Source organism: Mesoplodon bidens, assembly GCF_964165515.1.
Source record: "Mesoplodon bidens genome assembly, chromosome: 2".
NCBI lineage: Eukaryota > Metazoa > Chordata > Mammalia > Artiodactyla > Ziphiidae > Mesoplodon > Mesoplodon bidens.
Window position 1 is genome coordinate 26,479,676 of NC_138177.1, and position 19,781 is coordinate 26,499,456.

At 35.5% G+C, this 19,781-nt stretch overlaps 1 protein-coding gene across 8 annotated transcripts in view; it reads left to right on the top strand.

The window, feature by feature from the left end:
* The window catches only part of DCAF6 (DDB1 and CUL4 associated factor 6), a 172,678-nt gene that overhangs the window by 32,346 nt on the left and 120,551 nt on the right, over positions 1-19,781 (top strand). For all 8 annotated transcript variants that reach the window (XM_081226466.1, XM_081226467.1, XM_081226468.1 and 5 more), the window contains exons 3-4: positions 5,038-5,130; positions 14,785-14,970. In XM_081226466.1, coding sequence (XP_081082592.1) covers positions 5,038-5,130; positions 14,785-14,970 — 279 coding nt within the window. The remainder of the gene's footprint in view (positions 1-5,037; positions 5,131-14,784; positions 14,971-19,781) is intronic.

Sequence of the window (19,781 nt, forward strand, 5' to 3'; positions counted from 1 at the left end):
ACCAGCTTGCCATAATGATTTCTATTTTATATGTATATATGTCAATCCCAATCTCCTAGTTCATCCCACCATACCCTCCTGAACTTCCCCCCTTGGTGTCCATATGTTTGTTCTCTACATCTGTGTCTCTATGTTTGCCTTGCAAGCTGGTTCACCTGTACTGTTTTTCTAGATTCCACATATATGCGTTAATATATATTTGTTTTTCTCTTTCTGACTTACTTCACTCTGTATGACAGTCTCTGGGTCCATCCACGCCTCTACAAATGACGCAATTTCGTTCTTTTTTATGGCTGAGTAATATTCCATTGTATATATATACCACATCTTCTTTATCCATCCGTCTGTCGATGGGCATTTAGGTTGCTTCCATGACCTGGCTGTTGTAACTAGTGCTTCAGTGAACATTGCGGTGCATTTGTCTTTTTGAAATATGATTTTCCCTGGGTACATGCCCAGTAGTGGGATTGCTGGATCATATGGTAATTCGATTTTTAGTTTTTTAAGGAACTGCCATACTGTTCTCCATAGTGGCTGTATCAATTTACATACCCACCAACAGTGCCGGAGGGTTCTCTTTTCTCCACACCGTCTCCAGCATTTGTTGTTTGTAGATTTTCTGATGATGCCCATTCTAACCGGTGTGAGGTGATACCTCATTGTAGTTTTGATTTGCATTTCTCTAATAATTCATGATATTGAGCAGCTTTTCATGTGTCTCTTGGCCATCTGTATGTCTTCTTTGGAGAAATGTCTATTTAGGTCTTCTGCCCATTTTTTAATTGGGTTGTTTGTTTTTTTAATATTGAGTTGCATGAGCTTTTTATATATTTTGGAGATTAATCCTTTGTCTGTTGATTTGTTTGCAAATATTTTCTCCCATTCTGAGGGTTGTCTTTTCATCTTTTTTATAGTTTTCGTTTGCTGTGCAGAAGCATTTAAGTTTCATTAGGTCCCATTTATTTTTGTTTTTATTTCCATCACTCTAGGAGGTGGGTCAAAAAAGATCTTGCTGTGATTTATGTCAAAGAGTGTTTTTCCGATGTTTTCCTCTAAGAGTTTTATAGCGTCTGGTCTTACGTTTAGGTCTTTAATCCATTTTGAGTTTATTTTTGTGTATGGTGTTAGGGAGTGTTCTAATTTCATTCCTTTCCATATAGCTGTCCAGTTTTCCCAGCACCACTTATTGAAGAGACTGTCTTTTCTCCATTGTATATCCTTGCCTCCTTTGTCATAGATTAGTTGACCATATGTGTGTGGGTTTATTTCTGGGCTTTCTGTCCTGTTCCATTGATCTATATTTCTGTTTTTGTTCCAGTGCCATATTGTCTTGATTACTGTAGCTTTGTAGTATAGTATGAGGTGAGGGAGTATGATTCCTCTAGTTCTATTTTTTTCCCTCAAGATTGCTTTAGCTGTTCGGGGTCTTTTGTGTCTCCATACAAATTTTAAGATTTTTTGTTCTAGTTCTGTAAAAAATGCCATTGGTAATTTGATAGGGATTGCATTGAATCTTCAGATTGCTTTGAGTAATATAGTCATTTTCACAATATTGGTTCTTCCAATCCAAGAACATGGTATATCTCTCCGTTTGTGTCATCTTTGATTTCTTTCATCAGTGTCTGATAGTTTTCTAAGTACAGGTCTTTTACCTCCTTAGGTAGGTTTATTCCTAGGTATTTTATTCTTTTGTGGCAGTGGTGAATGGGAGTGTTTCCTTAATTTCTCTTTCAGATTTTTCATCATTAGTGTCTAGGAATGCAAGAGATTTTTGTGCATTCATTTTGTATCCCGAAACTTTATCAGATTCATTGATTAGCTCTAGTAGTTTTATGGTGGCATCTTTAGGATTATCTATATTTAGTATCATCTCATCTGCAAACAGTGACAGTCTTACTACTTCTTTTCCAATTTGCATTCCTTTTCTTTTTTTTTCTTCTCTCATTGCCATGGCTAGGACTTTCAAAACTGTGTTGAATAATACTGGCGAGAGTGAACATCCTTGTTTTCTTCCTGATCTTAGAGGAAATGCTTTCAATCTTTCACCATTGAGAATGATGTTGGCTGTGGGTTTGTCTTATATGGCCTTTATTATGTTGAGGTAGTTTCCCTGTATGCCCACTTTCTGGAGAGTTTTTATCATAAATAGGTGTTGAATTTTGTCAAAAGCTTTTTCTGCATCTACTGAGATGATCATATGGTTTTTGTTTTTTGTTTTTGTTTTTTTTTTTGCATTACGCGGGCCTCTCACTGTTGTGGCCTCTCCTATTGCGGAGCACAGGCTCCGGATGCGCAGACTCAGTGCCATGGCTCACGGGCCCAGCCACTCCGCGGCATGTGGGATCATCCCGGACTGGGGCACGATCCTGTGTCCCCTGCATCGGCAGGCGGGCTGTCAACCACTGCGCCACCAGGGAACCCCGATCATAGGTTTTTATTCTTCAGTTTGTTAATATGGTGTATCACATCGATTGATTTGCATATATCAAAGAATCCTTGCATCCCTGGGATAAATTCCACTTGATCATGGTGTATGATCCTTTCAGTGTGTTGTTGGATTCTGTTTCCTAGTATTTTGTTGAGGATTCTTGCATCTATGTTCATCAGTGATATTGGTCTGTAATATTTTTTGTAGTATCTTTGTCTTGTTTTGGTATCAGTGTGATGGTGGCCTCGTAGAATGAGTTTGGGAGTGTTCCTTCTTCTGCAGTTTTTTTGGAAGAGTTGAGAAGGATGAGTGTTAGCTCTTCTCTGAATGTTTGAGAGAATTCTGTGAAGGGGTCTGATCCTGGACTTTTGTGTGTTTGAAGATTTTTCATCACAGTTTCAGTTTCAGTGCTTGTTATTGATCAGTTCATATTTTCTATTTCTTCCTCGTTCAATCTTGGAAGGTTATACCTTTCTAATAATTCGTCTGTTTCTTCCAGGTTGTCCATTTTATTGGCATACATTGCTTATAGTAGCCTCTTATGATGCTTTGTATTTCTGTGGTGTCCGTTGTAACTTCTCCTTTTTCATTTCTAATTTTATTGATTTGAGTCTGGCTAAATGTTTTTCAATTTTGTTTATATTCTCAAAAAAACAGCTTTTAGGTTTATTGATCCTTGCTATTGTTTTCTTTGTTTCTATTTCATTTATTTCTGCTCCGATCTTTATGATTTCTTTCCTTCTACTAACTTTGGGTTTTGTTTGTTCTTCTTTCTCTGGTTCCTTTAAGTGTAAGGTTAGATTGTTTATTTGAGATTTTCTTGTTTCTTGAGGTAGCATTGTATTGCTATAAAGTTCCCTCTTAGAACTGGGTTTACTGCATCCCATAGGTTTTGGATCATTGTGTTTTTGTTGTCATTTGTCTCTAGGTATTTATTATTTTCCTCTTTGATTTCTTCAGTGATCTCTTGGTTATTTAGCAACATTGTTTAGCGTCCATATGATTGTGTTTTTTACATTTTTTTCCCTGTCATTTATTTCTAATCTCATAGTGTTATGGTTTGAAAAGATGCTTGATATGATTTCAGTTTTCTTAAATTTACCAAGACTTGATTTGTAACTGAGAATGTGATCTATCCTGGAGAATATTCCACATGCACTTGCGAAGAAAGTGGAATGTCCTATAAATATCAGTTAAGTCTATCTAATGTGTCATTTAAAGCTTGTGTTTCCTTATTTATTGTCATTTTGGATGACTTGTCCATTGGGAAAGTGGAGTGTTGAAGTCCCCTACTATTACTGTGTTACTGTCAGTTTCCCCTTTTATAGCTGTTAGCGTTTGACTTACATATTGAGGTGCTCCTATGTTGGGTGCATAAATATTTACAATTGTTATATCTTCTTCTTGGATTGATCCCTTGATCATTATGTTGTGTCCTTCCTTGCCTCTTTTAGTAGTCTTTATTTTAAAGTCTATTTTTACTTTTATGAGTATTGCTACTCCAGCTTTCTTTTGATTTCCATTTGGGTGGAATATCTTTTTCCATCCCCTTACTTTCAGTCTGTGTGTATCCCTAGGTATGAAGTGGGTCTCTTGTACATAGCATATATATGGGTCTTGTGTTTTTATCCATTCAGCAAGTCTGTCTTTTGGTTGGAGCATTTAATCCATTCACATTTAAGGTAATTATACATATGTATGTTCCTGTTACCATTTTCTTAATTGTCTTGGGTTTGTTTTTGTGGGTCCTTTTCTTCTCTTGTGTTTCCCACGTAGAGAGGTTCCTTTAGCATTTGTTGTAGAGCTGCTTTGGTGGTGCTGAATTCTCTTAGGTTTTGCTTGTTTGTAAAGCTTTTGATTTCTCTTTTGAATCTGAATGTGATCCTTGCTGGGTAGAGTAATCTTGGTTTTAGGTTCTTCCGTTTCATCACTTTAAATATATCGTGCCAGTCCCTTCTGGCTTGTGGAATTTCTGCTGAGAAATCAGCTGTTAATCTTATGGGAGTTGTAGGTTATTTGTCATTTTTCCCTTGTTGCTTTTAATAATTTTTTTTTCTTTAATTTTTGTCAGTTTGATTACTGTGTGTCTTGGCATGTTTCTGCTTGGGTTTATCCTGCCTGGGACTCTCTGCACTTCCTGGACTTGGGTGGCTATTTCCTTTCCAATGTTAGGGAAGTTTTCGACTATAACCTCTTGAAATATTTTCTCGGGTCCTTTCTCTCTCGTCTTTGTGGACTCAATTCCATTCCACTGATTGATATGTCTATGATCATGACAGTACCACACAGCCTTGGTTACTGTAGCTCTGTAGTAAGTTTTTCTAATTCCTTTTTAGGTGACTTGGTTTTATGTCTCTGGATATAAAATGGACTAATTAAAATAAATTTAAATAAAACTTAAGAAAGACTCATATTTCATTGTGAATTTATAGAACATTGTGCTTGCCAAATGGCACTCAGTATGTACTTTCACTAAGTAAACTTGTAAATACTATTTACCATAGACATAATGTCATTAGTGATATAAATTTTGAACCATCAGCTAAGTGAAGATGGCATACTTATTTTACTTTCAGTCTGCTTAAATTTATTTTTTGCTTTCTTTTTAGGTTAATACGATCTGTTGGAATGAGACTGGAGAATATATTTTATCTGGCTCAGATGACACCAAGTTAGTAATTAGTAATCCTTACAGCAGAAAGGTAAAGTGGTTTTAAAATTCTACAACTTAATGAGAGAAAAAAAAAATCAAGAAGCTAGAAATCAAGAAATAGTGAATAATCATGGAGTGGGCATTTGTGAAGAATATCCCTATTTTTCTAAAGTTATATAATTTGGAAGTTATCACATGCAAGTTCCTTAGTTTCTTTAGGAAAACATTAGATTTCATTCAGCCTTTTGACTCTAGAAAATTTAAATATGCTTCATTTTATGCATGTGGATAAAATTGCCAAAAGTGACATTATCTCAATAAGCCATTCTTTGGGGGAAAAAAGTGATTTTTTTTCTTTTATGCTCACAGAATCTAATCTTCAGCCAAGCAGTTTAAGAAACTGAATTTTATCAGTTTACAAACAGTGGCTAGGTTCTAATGAAATGCTTCATAACATCCAATTCAGTAAACTGGGATATCATATTGAGTTTTAATTTGGATTATGTGCTGATTTTTATTGGCCCTTCTTCTGACTTTATAAGAGTAAGTATACAAATACTTTTATATGAGTGAGAATACTGTAGATTGGCAGACTGAAGTCATATTTAATATTAGCAATCTTACAGAATAAAGTGTTCATGTATTTTTTGTTTTTCTACATTTAAATAGTTAAGATATTTAAATAAATGTTTGTGGTTCTTCAGCCTAAAAAATGGTTTGTATGGAGGCTATCCTTGATTAAAGGACAGGTCATAGTTTTATTTCAGAGATAGCTTTACTTAATTCTCCTGATTTAGCAGAGGGGAGCTTGATGTTTCAGAATCCTGCTTGTCTTAGCTCTGCAATTACTCAGAGAACCTTCCTGGAATAATGTATATGTGGAATACTTTTTGATAATCACTATCAGAATTTTAATGTTTACAGTATTTAAATCACTCATCTAGATACCAATGGAATATTTTTTTGTTTGAAAAGATGCAGAGCTTTACCCTTTAAAAAATTTATTTATTTATTTAGCTGCATCAGGTGTTAGTTGCGGCACACGGGATCTTTTGTTGTGGTGTGTGGGCTCTTCGTTGTGGTGCATGGGCTTCTCTAATTGCGGTGCGCAGGCTTCTCTCTAGTTGTGTACAGGCTCCAGAGCACGTGGGCTCAGTAGTTGTGGCGCACAGGCTCTCTAGTTGTGGTGCACAGGCTCTAGAGTGCATGGGCTCAGTAGTTGTGGCGTGCAGGCTTAGTTGTCCTGCAGCATGTGGAATCTTAGTTCCCCAACCAGGGATCGAACCCATGTTCTCTGCAATGGAAGGCAGATTCTTAACCACTGGACCACTAGGGAAGTCCCAGAGCTTTACTCTTTCTTATAAAAATTGTTGTAAAATACGCATTATGTAAAATTAAGCATATTAACCATTTTTAAGAGTTCAGTTCACCGACATTAAGTACATTCATATTGTTGTGATACCATCACCATCATCCAGCTGCAAAACTCTTCTCATCTTGCAAAACTGAAACTCTATACCCATTAAGCAATAACCCTTCATTCTTCCCTCCCCCAGCCCCTGACAACCACTGTTCTACTTCCTATCTCTGTGAATTTGTCTACTCCAGGTACCTCATATAAGTGTTTATATACAGTATTTGTCCTTTTGTGACTGGCTTATTTTACTTAGAATAAGGTCCTTAAGGTTCATCCATGAGCAGCATGTGTCAGTATTTCCTTTCTTTTTAAGGCTGACAAATATTCCATTCTATGTATATATCACATTTTGTTCAGCCTTTCATGTGTCAGTGAACACTTGGGTTATTTCCACCTTTTGGCTATTGTGAATAATGCTGCTGTGAGCAGAGCTGTACAAATATCTCTCCAAGTCCCTGCCTTCAATTATTTTGTGAATATCCCCACTGGAATAATTTTTAGAAGATCTTGTTTTTCCTTTATTTGCTTATTTAAAAAAAATGATAATCACTTTGATGTATGGTTCCCAGTAGAATATGTATATTTGAAAGGTGATTACTCTTCTTTTTCAGTTTGAGAAATGATTAATCAGATAATACTTTAAAAGATTTTGAGTATAACAGTACTTTATAGTTTTCACATAGTGGTTTTAATAGATCCAAATTTGCTGTCATATTGGAATATTTTTTGTTTTAAAACACTGATGATTCACTACATAGGAAAATAAAGTTTTTTGATCTTGAGTCAGATATTATCTGTTCATATAGTTTTACTCTCTTTTTAAATCCTGTGAGTTCATGGAAAGATTTATCACATATAAAAGTTTTGATACTTTTTAAAAGTAGATTTAATTGTTCCTTATTAATGGCATCATGTCTTAGTTATATATATCATAGATCTCAAATACATAGAAAAGAGAAGCTTCTTTTTTCAAAAATTACAGACTAGTTTATTTGGACCAATCCTCTCACTGAAATCAACTCAAAAATGCTTGATTAAAAACTTTAAAAAAATTATCCTAAAAGTAAATAACTGTCTTGATAGTAAGGAATTATCAGTCCAAAATGGAAGGGAAAAAGGGAATCCAGAGAAGTGAGCATGATAGCCACTTTTTCCCTGAAGATATTTGTCAGTCTTAACATATCTAAACTTTAGTTTTGGTGGCCTTGAAGGTCAAGGTAAATAGAAACAAAGCTCAGGATCCCAGTCAGGTATGGATTCCTATAAGAGACTTTGCACAATATTCTGGGACCCCCAAAGGGCCTCCTCCACAAGGTATAGATGAAAACAGAAGGAAGTTAGCCCTCAGGTAGCCTTGCAGCATCTTCTGTAAAAGAAATCCTGAGCATATGCAAAATTTTTCTTGACTTGGCTTCATTCAGCTACCTTTAGTTCTCAGAGCATAAAGTGTTGTTTGTTTCTTCTATGCTTTGCTTCTGCTTTTCTCTCTTTGTGGGATGTTCTGCTGTCCCATGCACCTCCTACCTACTTGGCAAGTTTAATTTCATCCTTCAAGCCTCAGCTCTTATCTGTGATATATCTCTAGCTTACCAAGGCAGATGCAGGCATTCCTTCCTCTATGTTCTCATATTTTATGGATAACTCAATTATTATGTTTGTTTACATATTGCTCACCATTAGACTATAACTTCTTTGGGACAATGACCATTTCTTTTTCCTTTTTGTTTCCTCAACACTTAGTACATTTCCTGTCATGTAGTAGGTGCCCAATAAATATTAGTAAAAGAAAGGCAAGAAGTTTCTGTATTCAGTGCCTTAGACAAAGGTAGGCATGGGTTGGGGGAGGGGTGATTTTTACTAAGAGATTGAAGAGCTAGCATCTTCTATCTAGATTCTCCTGGACCAAGCATGAAGGTTTGAAAGTGTTGTATATAATGTGATGCAGGAGGGAAGAGATACCTGCTTGGCCAGATAGATTAGTCAGAGTAACCTGATGTTCAGCAAAGTGATAGACATTACAGCTAGTTCACTTTCACATTTATTACTAATTGAAGTTAACAGTGTTTTGTTCATTTTAGATTAAGTTACTCTGCCAACTTCCACCTCTGTAGGCCATTATTCTTAGATGTTTTCTGAAAAAGTATTATAACGCATTAATCCAAGGAAAGCACAAATAAGAAAATAAATCTAGCTTTCAAAAATTGTAACTGTTTGCAGCTGCACATCTATTTTTTTAAATCGACTTTACTGCTCTTTATCTCCAGTAGCGTGCATATCTGTATTGGTTGTATTGATTCCATTTCAACAATTAAAAACAAATTCCGACCATTGGTGAAATTACTAACTGTATATAGATGAGTACTAGTTCTACCAACAATTATCTATTAATAAATTAGGGAAAGAAGCAGTACAAAATGAAGTTAACATCATTATGCAGGGGTCAGGTAGCAGGTGTGATAGCCTAGATTAAGGAGTTTACTTTTTAGTGTAGTTGAAATAGCTGATCACTAGAGTATTTTAAACATGGAAGTGATATGATTTGTCTTTTTAAAAGTTAGCTGTGGATGCTTTTTGGAGAGCAGAGTTTGAGTAAGATCAGAAGCTAGGAGATAGGAGGCCATTGATGTAAGCCAGAGACTGAGATGAAAATCTCTGAGATTGTAGTTGAGAACGGATGATGTTTGAGGCAGAGATCATGGCATTAAAGGTGCTGAGAAGTAATTTGAAATGTATCTTGGACATGGATTTGCTGGTGGATTTTATATAGTGGATGAGGGAAAGAGAAATGAAGGATGATTCCCTAGTTTTTGAGTTGATCAACTGTGTGGGTGGATATTGATGCTATTAAGATGGGGAATACTAGAGAAAAAGGAGTAAGTTTGGAGAGGGACATCTGAAATCAAGAGGTTTGTTCAGAGGGAAAGGACTTCAGTTTTTTACTAATTACTTTAATGGTTACTTTGATTACTTTAATAAAGAAATTTATTTCAATTTTTTTTTTTTTTTTTTTTTTTTTTTTTTTTTTAGAAAGGCAGGCACCTTTATTGCATTGTACAAAGGTTGTGCTCCTTTTCTTTTTTTTTTTTTTAATTAATTAATTTATTTATTTTTGCTGTGTTGGGTCTTTGTTTCTGTGCTAGGGCTTCCTCTAGTCGTGGCAAGCGGGGGTCACTCTTCATCGCGGTGCGCGGGCCTCTCTTGTGGCGGAGCACAGGCTCCAGACGCACAGGCTCAGTAATTGTGGCTCACGGGCCCAGTTGCTCCGCGGCACGTGGGATCTTCCCAGACCAGGGCTCGAACCCGTGTCCCCTGCATTAGCAGGCAGACTCTCAACCACTGCGCCACCAGGGAAGCCCTATTTCAATTTTTGAGTGATATGTGATATGCCAGTACACATGTTAATGTATTGAATGAGGTTCCTCCTTTTGTTTCTGGAGCTATACATAAACCTGTTGAATGGAGATAAATCAAATTGTTAAGAATAATGTCTGCTGAATGTGACTAAAGCAAAGTCAAATGCCTATCAGACTAAGAAACTACTTACATTGTATGTAGTGACTTATATATACTTAGATACTTGGTAAACCATGCTGAAATATTTGACAGCATTAAAGACTATGATTCTATCTTGTTTAAAGACTTTACATTAATTATTCTCTGTGTTATTTCTTGTGCCTTAATTGTCCAGGTCTCAGTGTCTTATACTTGGAGAGAGGAATGAAAAATTTTTAAACATTTAACAGTTTTTATTCTCCATTGGCTTTGGTTGATGTAGGTGCAAATTCTCTCCCCTTTTTTTATTTGACCTTAATTAAATGTGCATTAATAAGACTTACAGTACAGTACTGTATGGTACTCAGCAAATCCTTATTTTGTTCATGACCCTAGCTCTTAGATAAAATGAGGTGACTTAAATACTTAAGGTGGTCAAGGTAAGTAGCTGCTAATATTTATACCAGATCTGTGTTCTGATGTGGTGTCGTACTCTCACTTACGAGTTTGTCAGTGTTATATAGTAAATACTCACTTAAAACCAAACCAGAAATAAAGTTGAAATATCTTTTCCTAAATTTGTTTTAAGATTTTAAAACTGATGAAAAAGTTGAAAGAATAGTACAATGAACATCCACAAATAGATTGTTTAAAAAGTATTTTAGAGTAAGTTGGAAGCATTATGCACTTCATTCATGAATACTTTGACATCTATCTACTAAGAACAAGAACATTATCTTATATAGCTATAATGCAGTTACCATGGTCAAGATATGTAATATTGAATATAGAGTTGATCATCATTACTTACGGATTCCATATTTGCAAATTCACCTACTCATTAAATTTATTTTTAACCCCAAAATCAATACTTCCAGTGTTTTCCTGGTCATTTATGGCCATGTACATGTACAGAGTGGCAAAAAATTTGAGTTGCCCAGCACATACATCGACACTCACATTCCCAAGTGAGATCAAACAAAGTGACACTCAGACTTCTTGTTTCAAATCGAATACTGTAAACATATTGTATTTTATCCTTTTTGTGATATATTTAATGTCACAGGTTTTGCATTTTTGTGCTTTTTGTTAGTGATTTCAATGTTTAAGTGGTCCCCAGGTATCGTGCTGAAGTACTATCTGGTATTCCTAAGTACAGGAAGTCTGGGATATGCTTTTTGGAGAAAATATGTTAGATAAGCTTCATTTAGGCATGAGTTATAGTGCTGTTGGCCATGAGTTCAATGTTAATGAATCAACAATACATATCAAATAAAGTGTCTTTAAACAGAAACACATGAAACAAAGTTACTTATTGATTAGTTGATGAAAATATTGTGACCAGCGCCTCACAGGAACCTAACCGTGTATTTCCGTAGGAGCAGTGATTCAGCACTTGCTGATTCAGTGTTTGTGGTGACTTTACAGAGCACAGCTACCAGTAGTAATGAGAATTGACTATATGCTGTTATCATATTTGTATAATATATACAGTTTTGTACTGTCGACTGAAAAAAATGCACAACATAAAAGTTGAGAAATATGTTTTATTTGGTGGATATACTGAGGACTTAAGCCAGGGAGACAGCCTCTCAGATAGCTCTGAGGGACTGTTCTGGAGAGGTAAAGGAGGAGCCAGGATATATGAGTTTTTGCAAAAAAAACCCTAGGTAGTCAGAACATCAAAAGATTACTGCTAATTAAAAAACCCCAGACATCTCAAGTTAAAGAATTTAGCTCTTTGTTTGGGAAGATGCAGGAATCTGGGCTTATTGAAATTGTTCCTTTGCTATGTACCTTAACTATCTATGGTCAGTATCCTCTTTTTCTCTATCTTGAATCCCCTCAGGGTGCACCATTGGGGGTGGCTGCAGAGACTGATGGCTTGATGGCTGGCAGCCTGCTTATCGCTGTTCTGAGTTCCCCTCAGGGTGCACCATCGGGGGTGGCTGCAGTGACGGTTGGATGCAACATCCTTTGTTTACTGATATGGCAGGTGACATTCTTCGTCCATAGTATATTACATATATACACACATAATACCTGCACATATATACATATATAGTCCATGTTCAAATTTTCCCATTTCAGTAACTTTGTCACTGCCATGCCTCCTTCAATCCAGTCCCCAATCCAGCACCACATATTTCATTTATTTGTCATATTTCCTTTGTCTCCTTCAGAACAGTTCATTCAACTTTTTGGTCTTTCATGACATTCATATGTTGTTTTATTGTTATATTGACATATCAGTCAAGTTATTTTATAGAATGTCCCTCCATTTGGATTTGTCTGATTGTTTGTTCATGAGTAGATTAACATTAAACATTTTTGCTAGGAATTCTCCATGGGTGATATTGTAGTACATGATATTAATTTGTCCCCTAATTGGTGATGTTAAGTTTGATCTTTCCATTGTGTAGGTACATTTACCCTTTGTGATTATAAGCTACTGGGGAGTAGTGTGTTGGGACTGTGTGAATATTCTCTTTCATAGCAATCTTTCATACAGTGGTTTCAATATTCATTGATTCTTACCTTAATCAGTTGTTATAATGTGGTTATCAATAGTGATTTTTAATTCTGTCATTCCTTCTACATTTATTAATTGACATTATTCTGTGAATAAGAGCATTTCCTCTGTCTTTGCCACCTTTTTGAAAAAATTACTGTGGGATTATAGATTTTTATTTTTATTCAATAAATTATAATCTATCACTGATATTCTTATTGATGCTTGAATTGCCCCAGTTTGTTCAGTAAGACATTTTTGGTTGTTCTTTTATTTATTTATTTATTTAAAACATTTTATTGGAGTATAGTTGCTTTACAGTGTTGTGTTAGTTTTGTTCAGTAAGACATTTAAAGTGAACTAAAGCAACCTTGTGTCCGTGTTTTGACATATTCCCTTATTTTGAACACTTTTTTAAAAAAATAGCACACCAGATATTCCCATTGCATTAAATTCCCATTGTATATAATACGTTGTGGGGATGTACCATAATTTATTCATCCAGTCTCCTGTGTTTTGCTATTATAAATAACTCAGTAAGTAACTTGGTACTTTTTTTTTTGGTATTATTGGAGGTGTATCGTCAGCGTAAATTCTTAGAGATAGACTTGTCTGATCAAAGGGTTAACGCATATGTGGTTTTGTGAGGTGCTGCTAAATTCCTCTCCATTGGTCTTGTACCATTTAGTAATCCCACCAGAATTGTTTAAAGAGCCTGGTGTCCCCGCCCCCCCCCCCCCCCCCCCCCGCCGCCATGCTCACTTATGCAGTATGTTGTCAAGCTTCTGAATTTTGGCCAATCTGAAAAGTGGGAATTAGTAATCTCAATGTAGTTTCAATTTGCATTTCCTTTATGAATAAACTTAGATGCTTTTTCACATTTTTAAGGGCCATTTGTATGTCTTTGGACTATCTCTTCAGATCTTTTGCCCATTTTTTAAAAAATCAGGTTTTGTTGGGTTTTTTTCCCCCTCTCAATTTTTAGACACTGTCGGGGGATTTGGTCTTTTACCTGCAGTGTATGTTACAAATATTAAAATGTTTATTTTAAGCTGTATTTCTGTCGCAGGAATTCTGGTCTTTTAAATTATTAAGGAGTTAGAGGTAGGAAGTTCTGCTGTATCCTCATCTGTACCATTTCATTACTTTATGATTCATTTAAATTCAGTTTACTTTTATTTCTTCATCCTTAAAGGGAATAACTTAATAATCATCTAGTAAACAGTTTCAAAAATCAAACAAGATAGTCTTTTTATATTTACTGAGGGTTTATGAATGAGTCAGATACACCAAGTAGGTGGAAATATGTATATTTAATTTTCAAGGCACTGTTGTTGAACCCAAGTTTGTGTGCCTGATGCACAATGAGGCCAAACAAACGTAAATGTCAGAGTTTGGAGCAGAGAAAGGTTTATTGCAAGGGCCATGCAAAGAGAACAGGTGACTCCTGCTCAAAAGACCCAAACTCCCCATGGGTTTCAGGGAAGAAATTTTTATAGGCAGAAATCGGGGGGAGGGCTGCTGGGTGTGTAACCCTCCTCTGGTTGGCTGGTGGTGAAGTAACAGGGTGGTGTTCTAGGAATCTCCAGTCAGTCTGGGGTCCACATGCTTGTGCCCAGCCTGAACTTACCATCCTCCGCCTGGGTGGGAGGGGCTTAGTTCCTATAGAGGAACTCAAAGATATGTATCAAATTGTTATGCACAATCCCTTCTCCTTCCTGCAGAGAACCAGGACCAGTTCCCTTTGCTGTTTCTGCATTTTCTCAGTCTCCTAATTAGTAACTGTTTAATCTGCCCTTTGGAACTCAGGGAAGGCCTAGGAGGCTAAAAGCCTTCTTCCTGCAAACAAGAAACAAGGGACATTGAAAGGCTTTTATGCCTGGGACAGCCCCACAGGGTCCTGCTTTCAGTTTCAGTCCCCCGTTTTCTTTGATTCTCCTCAGTCATGAGAGGAACAGGTGTTGGACGAGACAGGGAATAAAATTTGGATAGACAGATTAATCATAAACTCTGCAGAGGAACTCAGTTTTAGGGGGACTCAGTTTCAGCACTATTCCTGTTGATACTTAATCTTCTTTACATCTCAGAGGGAAATAAAGAAAATATGTGAGATTCTGATTTCTTTTTTTTCTAATTATAATAGTTTGGAATCAAATGGTATTTTTCCATTTGAGATGATAATGTTAATGAGAATTTATTCCTGGCTGTGATTATATTGAATTTGAATGTTTCTTTTTAGGAACTAATAAATTACTAAGAACTACTTCCTCCCTGTGTTTTAGGTTTTGACAACAATTCGTTCAGGGCACCGAGCAAATATATTTAGTGCAAAATTCTTACCATGCACAAATGATAAGCAGATTGTATCCTGCTCTGGAGATGGAGTAATATTTTATACCAATGTTGAGCAAGATGCAGAAACCAACAGGCAATGCCAATTTACGTGCCATTATGGAACTACCTATGAGGTACAGTATTACTGTGATTTATCTATATGACATATGTGTGTTTGTTTTGTATAAGTGTGTATATATGTGTAGATAGATATGTGTATGTACATATGTGAAGATTTGTGTGTATGTACACATTCATGTGTAAATAGGTAAAGATATTATTGACAATATCTAGATTTCAGAATTTGAGAAAATGTATCTTGATAGGCTTGTGAATAAAATTAAAGAATAAGATGTGAGTAATAGTAATGGGGTTTGTAATCCCTTGAGCAACTATACTTTAAGCTGTAGGGCTCTATACTAGGCTTTAACTTCGTAACCACTTTCTCACTGTTTTGCATAGAGTCACTACCGGCATGCTTATCAAATGTTCAGGTCAGAAGGGACGCTAGTACAGTAGACAAAAGAATCCGATTCCTAAAGGATATTAATAAACTCAAGCCCTAAACTGAATTAAATGAGGTGAAATGAATCTGAGACTCAATTATACTGCTTTGGTTCAGAAAAATTGCTTACTCTTCAGAACGCTCTTTTATAATTTTGTCATTTCATTTCTTTGTATCAGATGATTCATTGTTTTCCCATATTCTTTTAGCCTGGTATATCTTTTTCCATTACTTGAATTTCAGTTCTTCTGTACCCTTATTTTATGATGTGTACTTATAAAAATAGTGTTCTATAGCTGGATTTTTTTTCTTATCCATTTCTCACAAATTTGGCTTTTAACTGGAGATTTCAGTCAATTTGTTTATTGTGAGTGCTGATATATTTGGATCTATTTATATGTCTTATTATAAGTTTTCTATTAGAAAAAATTTTCCCCTATTAATTTCCCCCTCCTCTTTTTGCCTTCATTTTGAGTTGCTTGAAGGTTTTGCATTTGGCCCATTTTGTTTCCGCTATTTGCAAGGAAGATGGACATTGATGTTTTACAAGAGTAATTAACAAAGTATAAAGTCAATAAATAACTTTGCCCTTCTCCTGAATGTGCACCTTAGCACATTATAATCTCTTCATCCCTTGTCTAATTTTATATAGATATAAGTTTTATATTGTTCAGAATGTAGTTATATTCTGTTTTTCCCCTCAAGAATTAAAATATTATCATTGTTTTATTAGTTAGTGTTTGTTTAGATTTACCGACATACTTACCAATACCTTTGGCTCTTCTGTTACAGATTTTCTATGTGGGGGTCATTTTGTACCTGGTCAAGTACAGTCTTTACCAGTTCATTTAGGTGAGAGTTTGTTGATCTAAAACAGTTTTAGTTTCCTATTTTCCTTTTCTTTCTTTTATTCACTTCTTCCCTTTTCATCCTTTTCCAGAAAATATCTTTTTCATGTCAGTTCTTCAAAGGTAGTTTTACTAGATACACAGTTATAGTTTGACAGTTATTTTGTTACAGGTGATATTCCACTGTATTTTGCCCTTACTGTTGAAATTGAGAAGTCAGTCTAATTGTGGTTCCTTTGGAGTTAACTTATCTCTCTTCCTTGACTGAAGGTAATTCTGTTTTTCTTCACTGTTTTTATTTCAATGTCACAAGTGTATCAAGGTATGGATTTGCTTTTTATTTTCCATACATGGAATTTATTTATGTTCTTGATCTTAGAAACTGGAATCTTGAAAAATGAGGGAAATTTGTAGTTAGTAAGTCTTTGGTTATTCTCTACCATTCTCTGTATTTTTTTTCGTCCTTTACCTTTTATTTTTTTATTTTTTAATGGATTGATTGATTAATTAATCCACACACACACACACACACACACACTGTATTTTATTTTTACAAGAGATAAATAAACTGACACCAAGCATTGTAAATACATGACCACAACAAAAGCAACAATGATTGCAATTACCAAACACGAAACACATCATACTATGTCATAATATTGACATTCAGCCCAGTAATCCTCCACTGTAACAGCTCCTTTACTTTGCAGTGAACATTGATTTGTATATTTTTTGCCTCTGAGTCCTTGTGAGATTTTTTTCTTTTTTTATTCAAACAGAAAGTCACAAAATTTATAATCATCCTCATCAGTTCACTCAGTCCCATGTAATTAATTTTTTTTAATCTTGATGTTTTGTTAGCACTTTTATGAATTCATCAGTTTTCTATTAGAGTTCTGAAAATGCTTATTCACTCAGTTCAGCAGTATAGTCAGTTACCAGAGAGCTGTACTTGTCAGAGTCTTTTGCATGAATTCCTTGAAGATGAAACCCTTTTATAGGAACATTTTTGCAAAAGCATCAGAGTACACCCAGAACTGTCTGTGAATGACAAAAGACTTAAAATTGACCACGGTTAAAGATTTGATGAAAGTTCATAATAATGCAATTGACAAGGAAATTTAGTTATTTCTGAGATACACATTTTAAAGTAATAACTAGAATTATGACTTATAACATTATACCAGGACATATAAGATTTTTAGAAATTTCATGTAATGCCTGAAACATTTATATTAACATATTTCCATACAAATAACCCAAAGAAAGTTTAGTATTAGTTGTTTTTTGTTTGTTTGTTTGTTTATACTGCAGGTTCTTATTAGTCATCAGTTTTATACACATCAGGGTATACATGGCAATCACAACTGCCCAATTCAGCACACCACCATCCCCACCCCACCGTGGTTTTCCCCCCTTGGTGTCCATACGTTTGTTCTCTACATCTGTGTCTCAACTTCTGCCCTGCAAACTGGGTCATCTGTATCATTTTTCTAGGTTCTACATACATGCGTTAATATACGATATTTGTTTTTCTCTTTCTGACTTACTTCACTCTGTACGACAGTATCTAGATCCATCCATGTCTCAACAAATGACTCAATTTCGTTCCTTTTTATGGCTGAGTAATATTTCATTGTATATATGTACCACATCTTCTTTATCCATTTGTCTGTCGATGGGCATTTAGGTTGCTTCCATTACCTGACTGTTGTAAATAGTGCTGCAATGAACATTGGGGTGCATGTGTTTTTTTGAATTATGGTTTTCACTGGGTATATGCCCAGTAGTGGGATTGCTGGATCATATGGTAATTCTAGTTTTAGTTTTTTAAGGAACCTCCATACTGTTCTCCATAGTGGCTGTATCAGTTTACATTCCCACTAGCAGTGCAAGAAGGTTCTCTTTTCTCCACACCCTCTCCAGCATTTGTTGTTTGTAGATTTTCTGATGATGCCCATTCTAACTGGTGTGAGGTGATACCTCATTGCAGTTTTGATTTACATTTCTCTAATAATTAGTGATGTTGAGCAGCTTTCCATGTGCTTCTTGGCCATCTGTATGTCTTTTTTGGAGAAATGTCTATTTAGGTCTTCTGCCCATTTTTGGATTGGGTTGATTGTTTCTTTAATATTGAGCTGCATGAGCTGTTTATATATTTTGGAGGTTAATCCTTTGTCTGCTGATTCATTTGCAAATATTTTCTCCCATTCTGAGGGTTGTCTTTTCATCTTGTTTATGGTTTCCTTTGCTGTGCAAATCTTCGAAGTTTCATTAGGTCCCATTTCTTTATTTTTGTTTTTATTTCCATTAATCTAGGAGGTGGATCAAAAAAGATCTTGCTGTGATTTATATCAAAGAGTGTTCTTCCTATGTTTTCCTCTAAGTTTTGTAGTGTCCGATCTTACATTTAGGTCTCGAATCTATTTTGAGTTTATTTTTGTGTATGGTGTTAGGGAGTGTTCTAATTTCATTCTTTTACATGTTGCTGTCCACTTTCCCCAGCACCACTTATTGAAGAGACTGTCTTTTCTCCATTATGTATCCTTGCCTCCGTTGTCATAGGTTAGTTGACCATACGTGCGTGGGTTTATCTCTGGGCTTTCTATCTTGTTCCATTGATCGATGTTTCTGTTTTTTGTGCCAGTACCATATTGTCTTGCTGACTGTAGCTTTGTAGTATAGTCTGAAGTCAGGGAGTCTAATTCCTCCAGCTCCGTTTTTTTCCCTCAAGACTGCTTTGGCTATTCGGGGTCTTTTGTGTCTCTATACAAATTTTGAGATGATTTGCTCTAGTTCTGTAAAAAATGCCATTGGTAATTTGATGGGGATTGCATTCAATCTGTAGATTGCTTTGGGTAGTATAGTCATTTTCACAGTATTGATTCTTCCAATCCAAGAATATGGTATATCTCTCCATCTGTTGGTATCATCTTTGATTTCTTTCTTTAGTGTCTTACAGTTTTCTGCATACAGGTCTTTTGTCTCCATAGGTAGGTTTATTCCTAGGTATTTTATTCTTTTTGTTGCAGTGGTAAATGGGAGTGTTTCCATAATTTCTCTTTCAGATTTTTCATCATTAGTGTATAGGAATGCAAGAGATTTCTGTGCATTCATTTTGTATCCTGCAACTTTACCGAATTCATTGATTAGCTCTTGTAGTTTTCTTGTGGCATTTTTAGGATTCTCTATGTATAGTATCATGTCATGTGCAAACAGTGACAGTTTGACTTCTTCTTTTCCAATTTGTATTCCTTTTATTTCTTTCTCTTCTCTGGTTGCCGTGGCTAGGACTTCCAAAACTATGTTGAATAATAGTGGTGAGAGTGGACATCCTTGTCTGTTACCTGATCTTAGAGGAAATGCTTTCAGTTTTTCACCATTGAGAATGATGTTGGCTGTGGATTTGTTGTATATGGCCTTTATTATGTTGAGGTAGATTCCCTCTGTGCCCACTTTCTGGAGAGTTTTTATCATAAATGGGTGTTGAATTTTGTCAAAAGCTTTTTCTACAACTATTGAGATGATCATATGATTTTTGTTCTTCAGTTTGTTAATATGGTGTATCACATTGATTGATTTGCATATATTG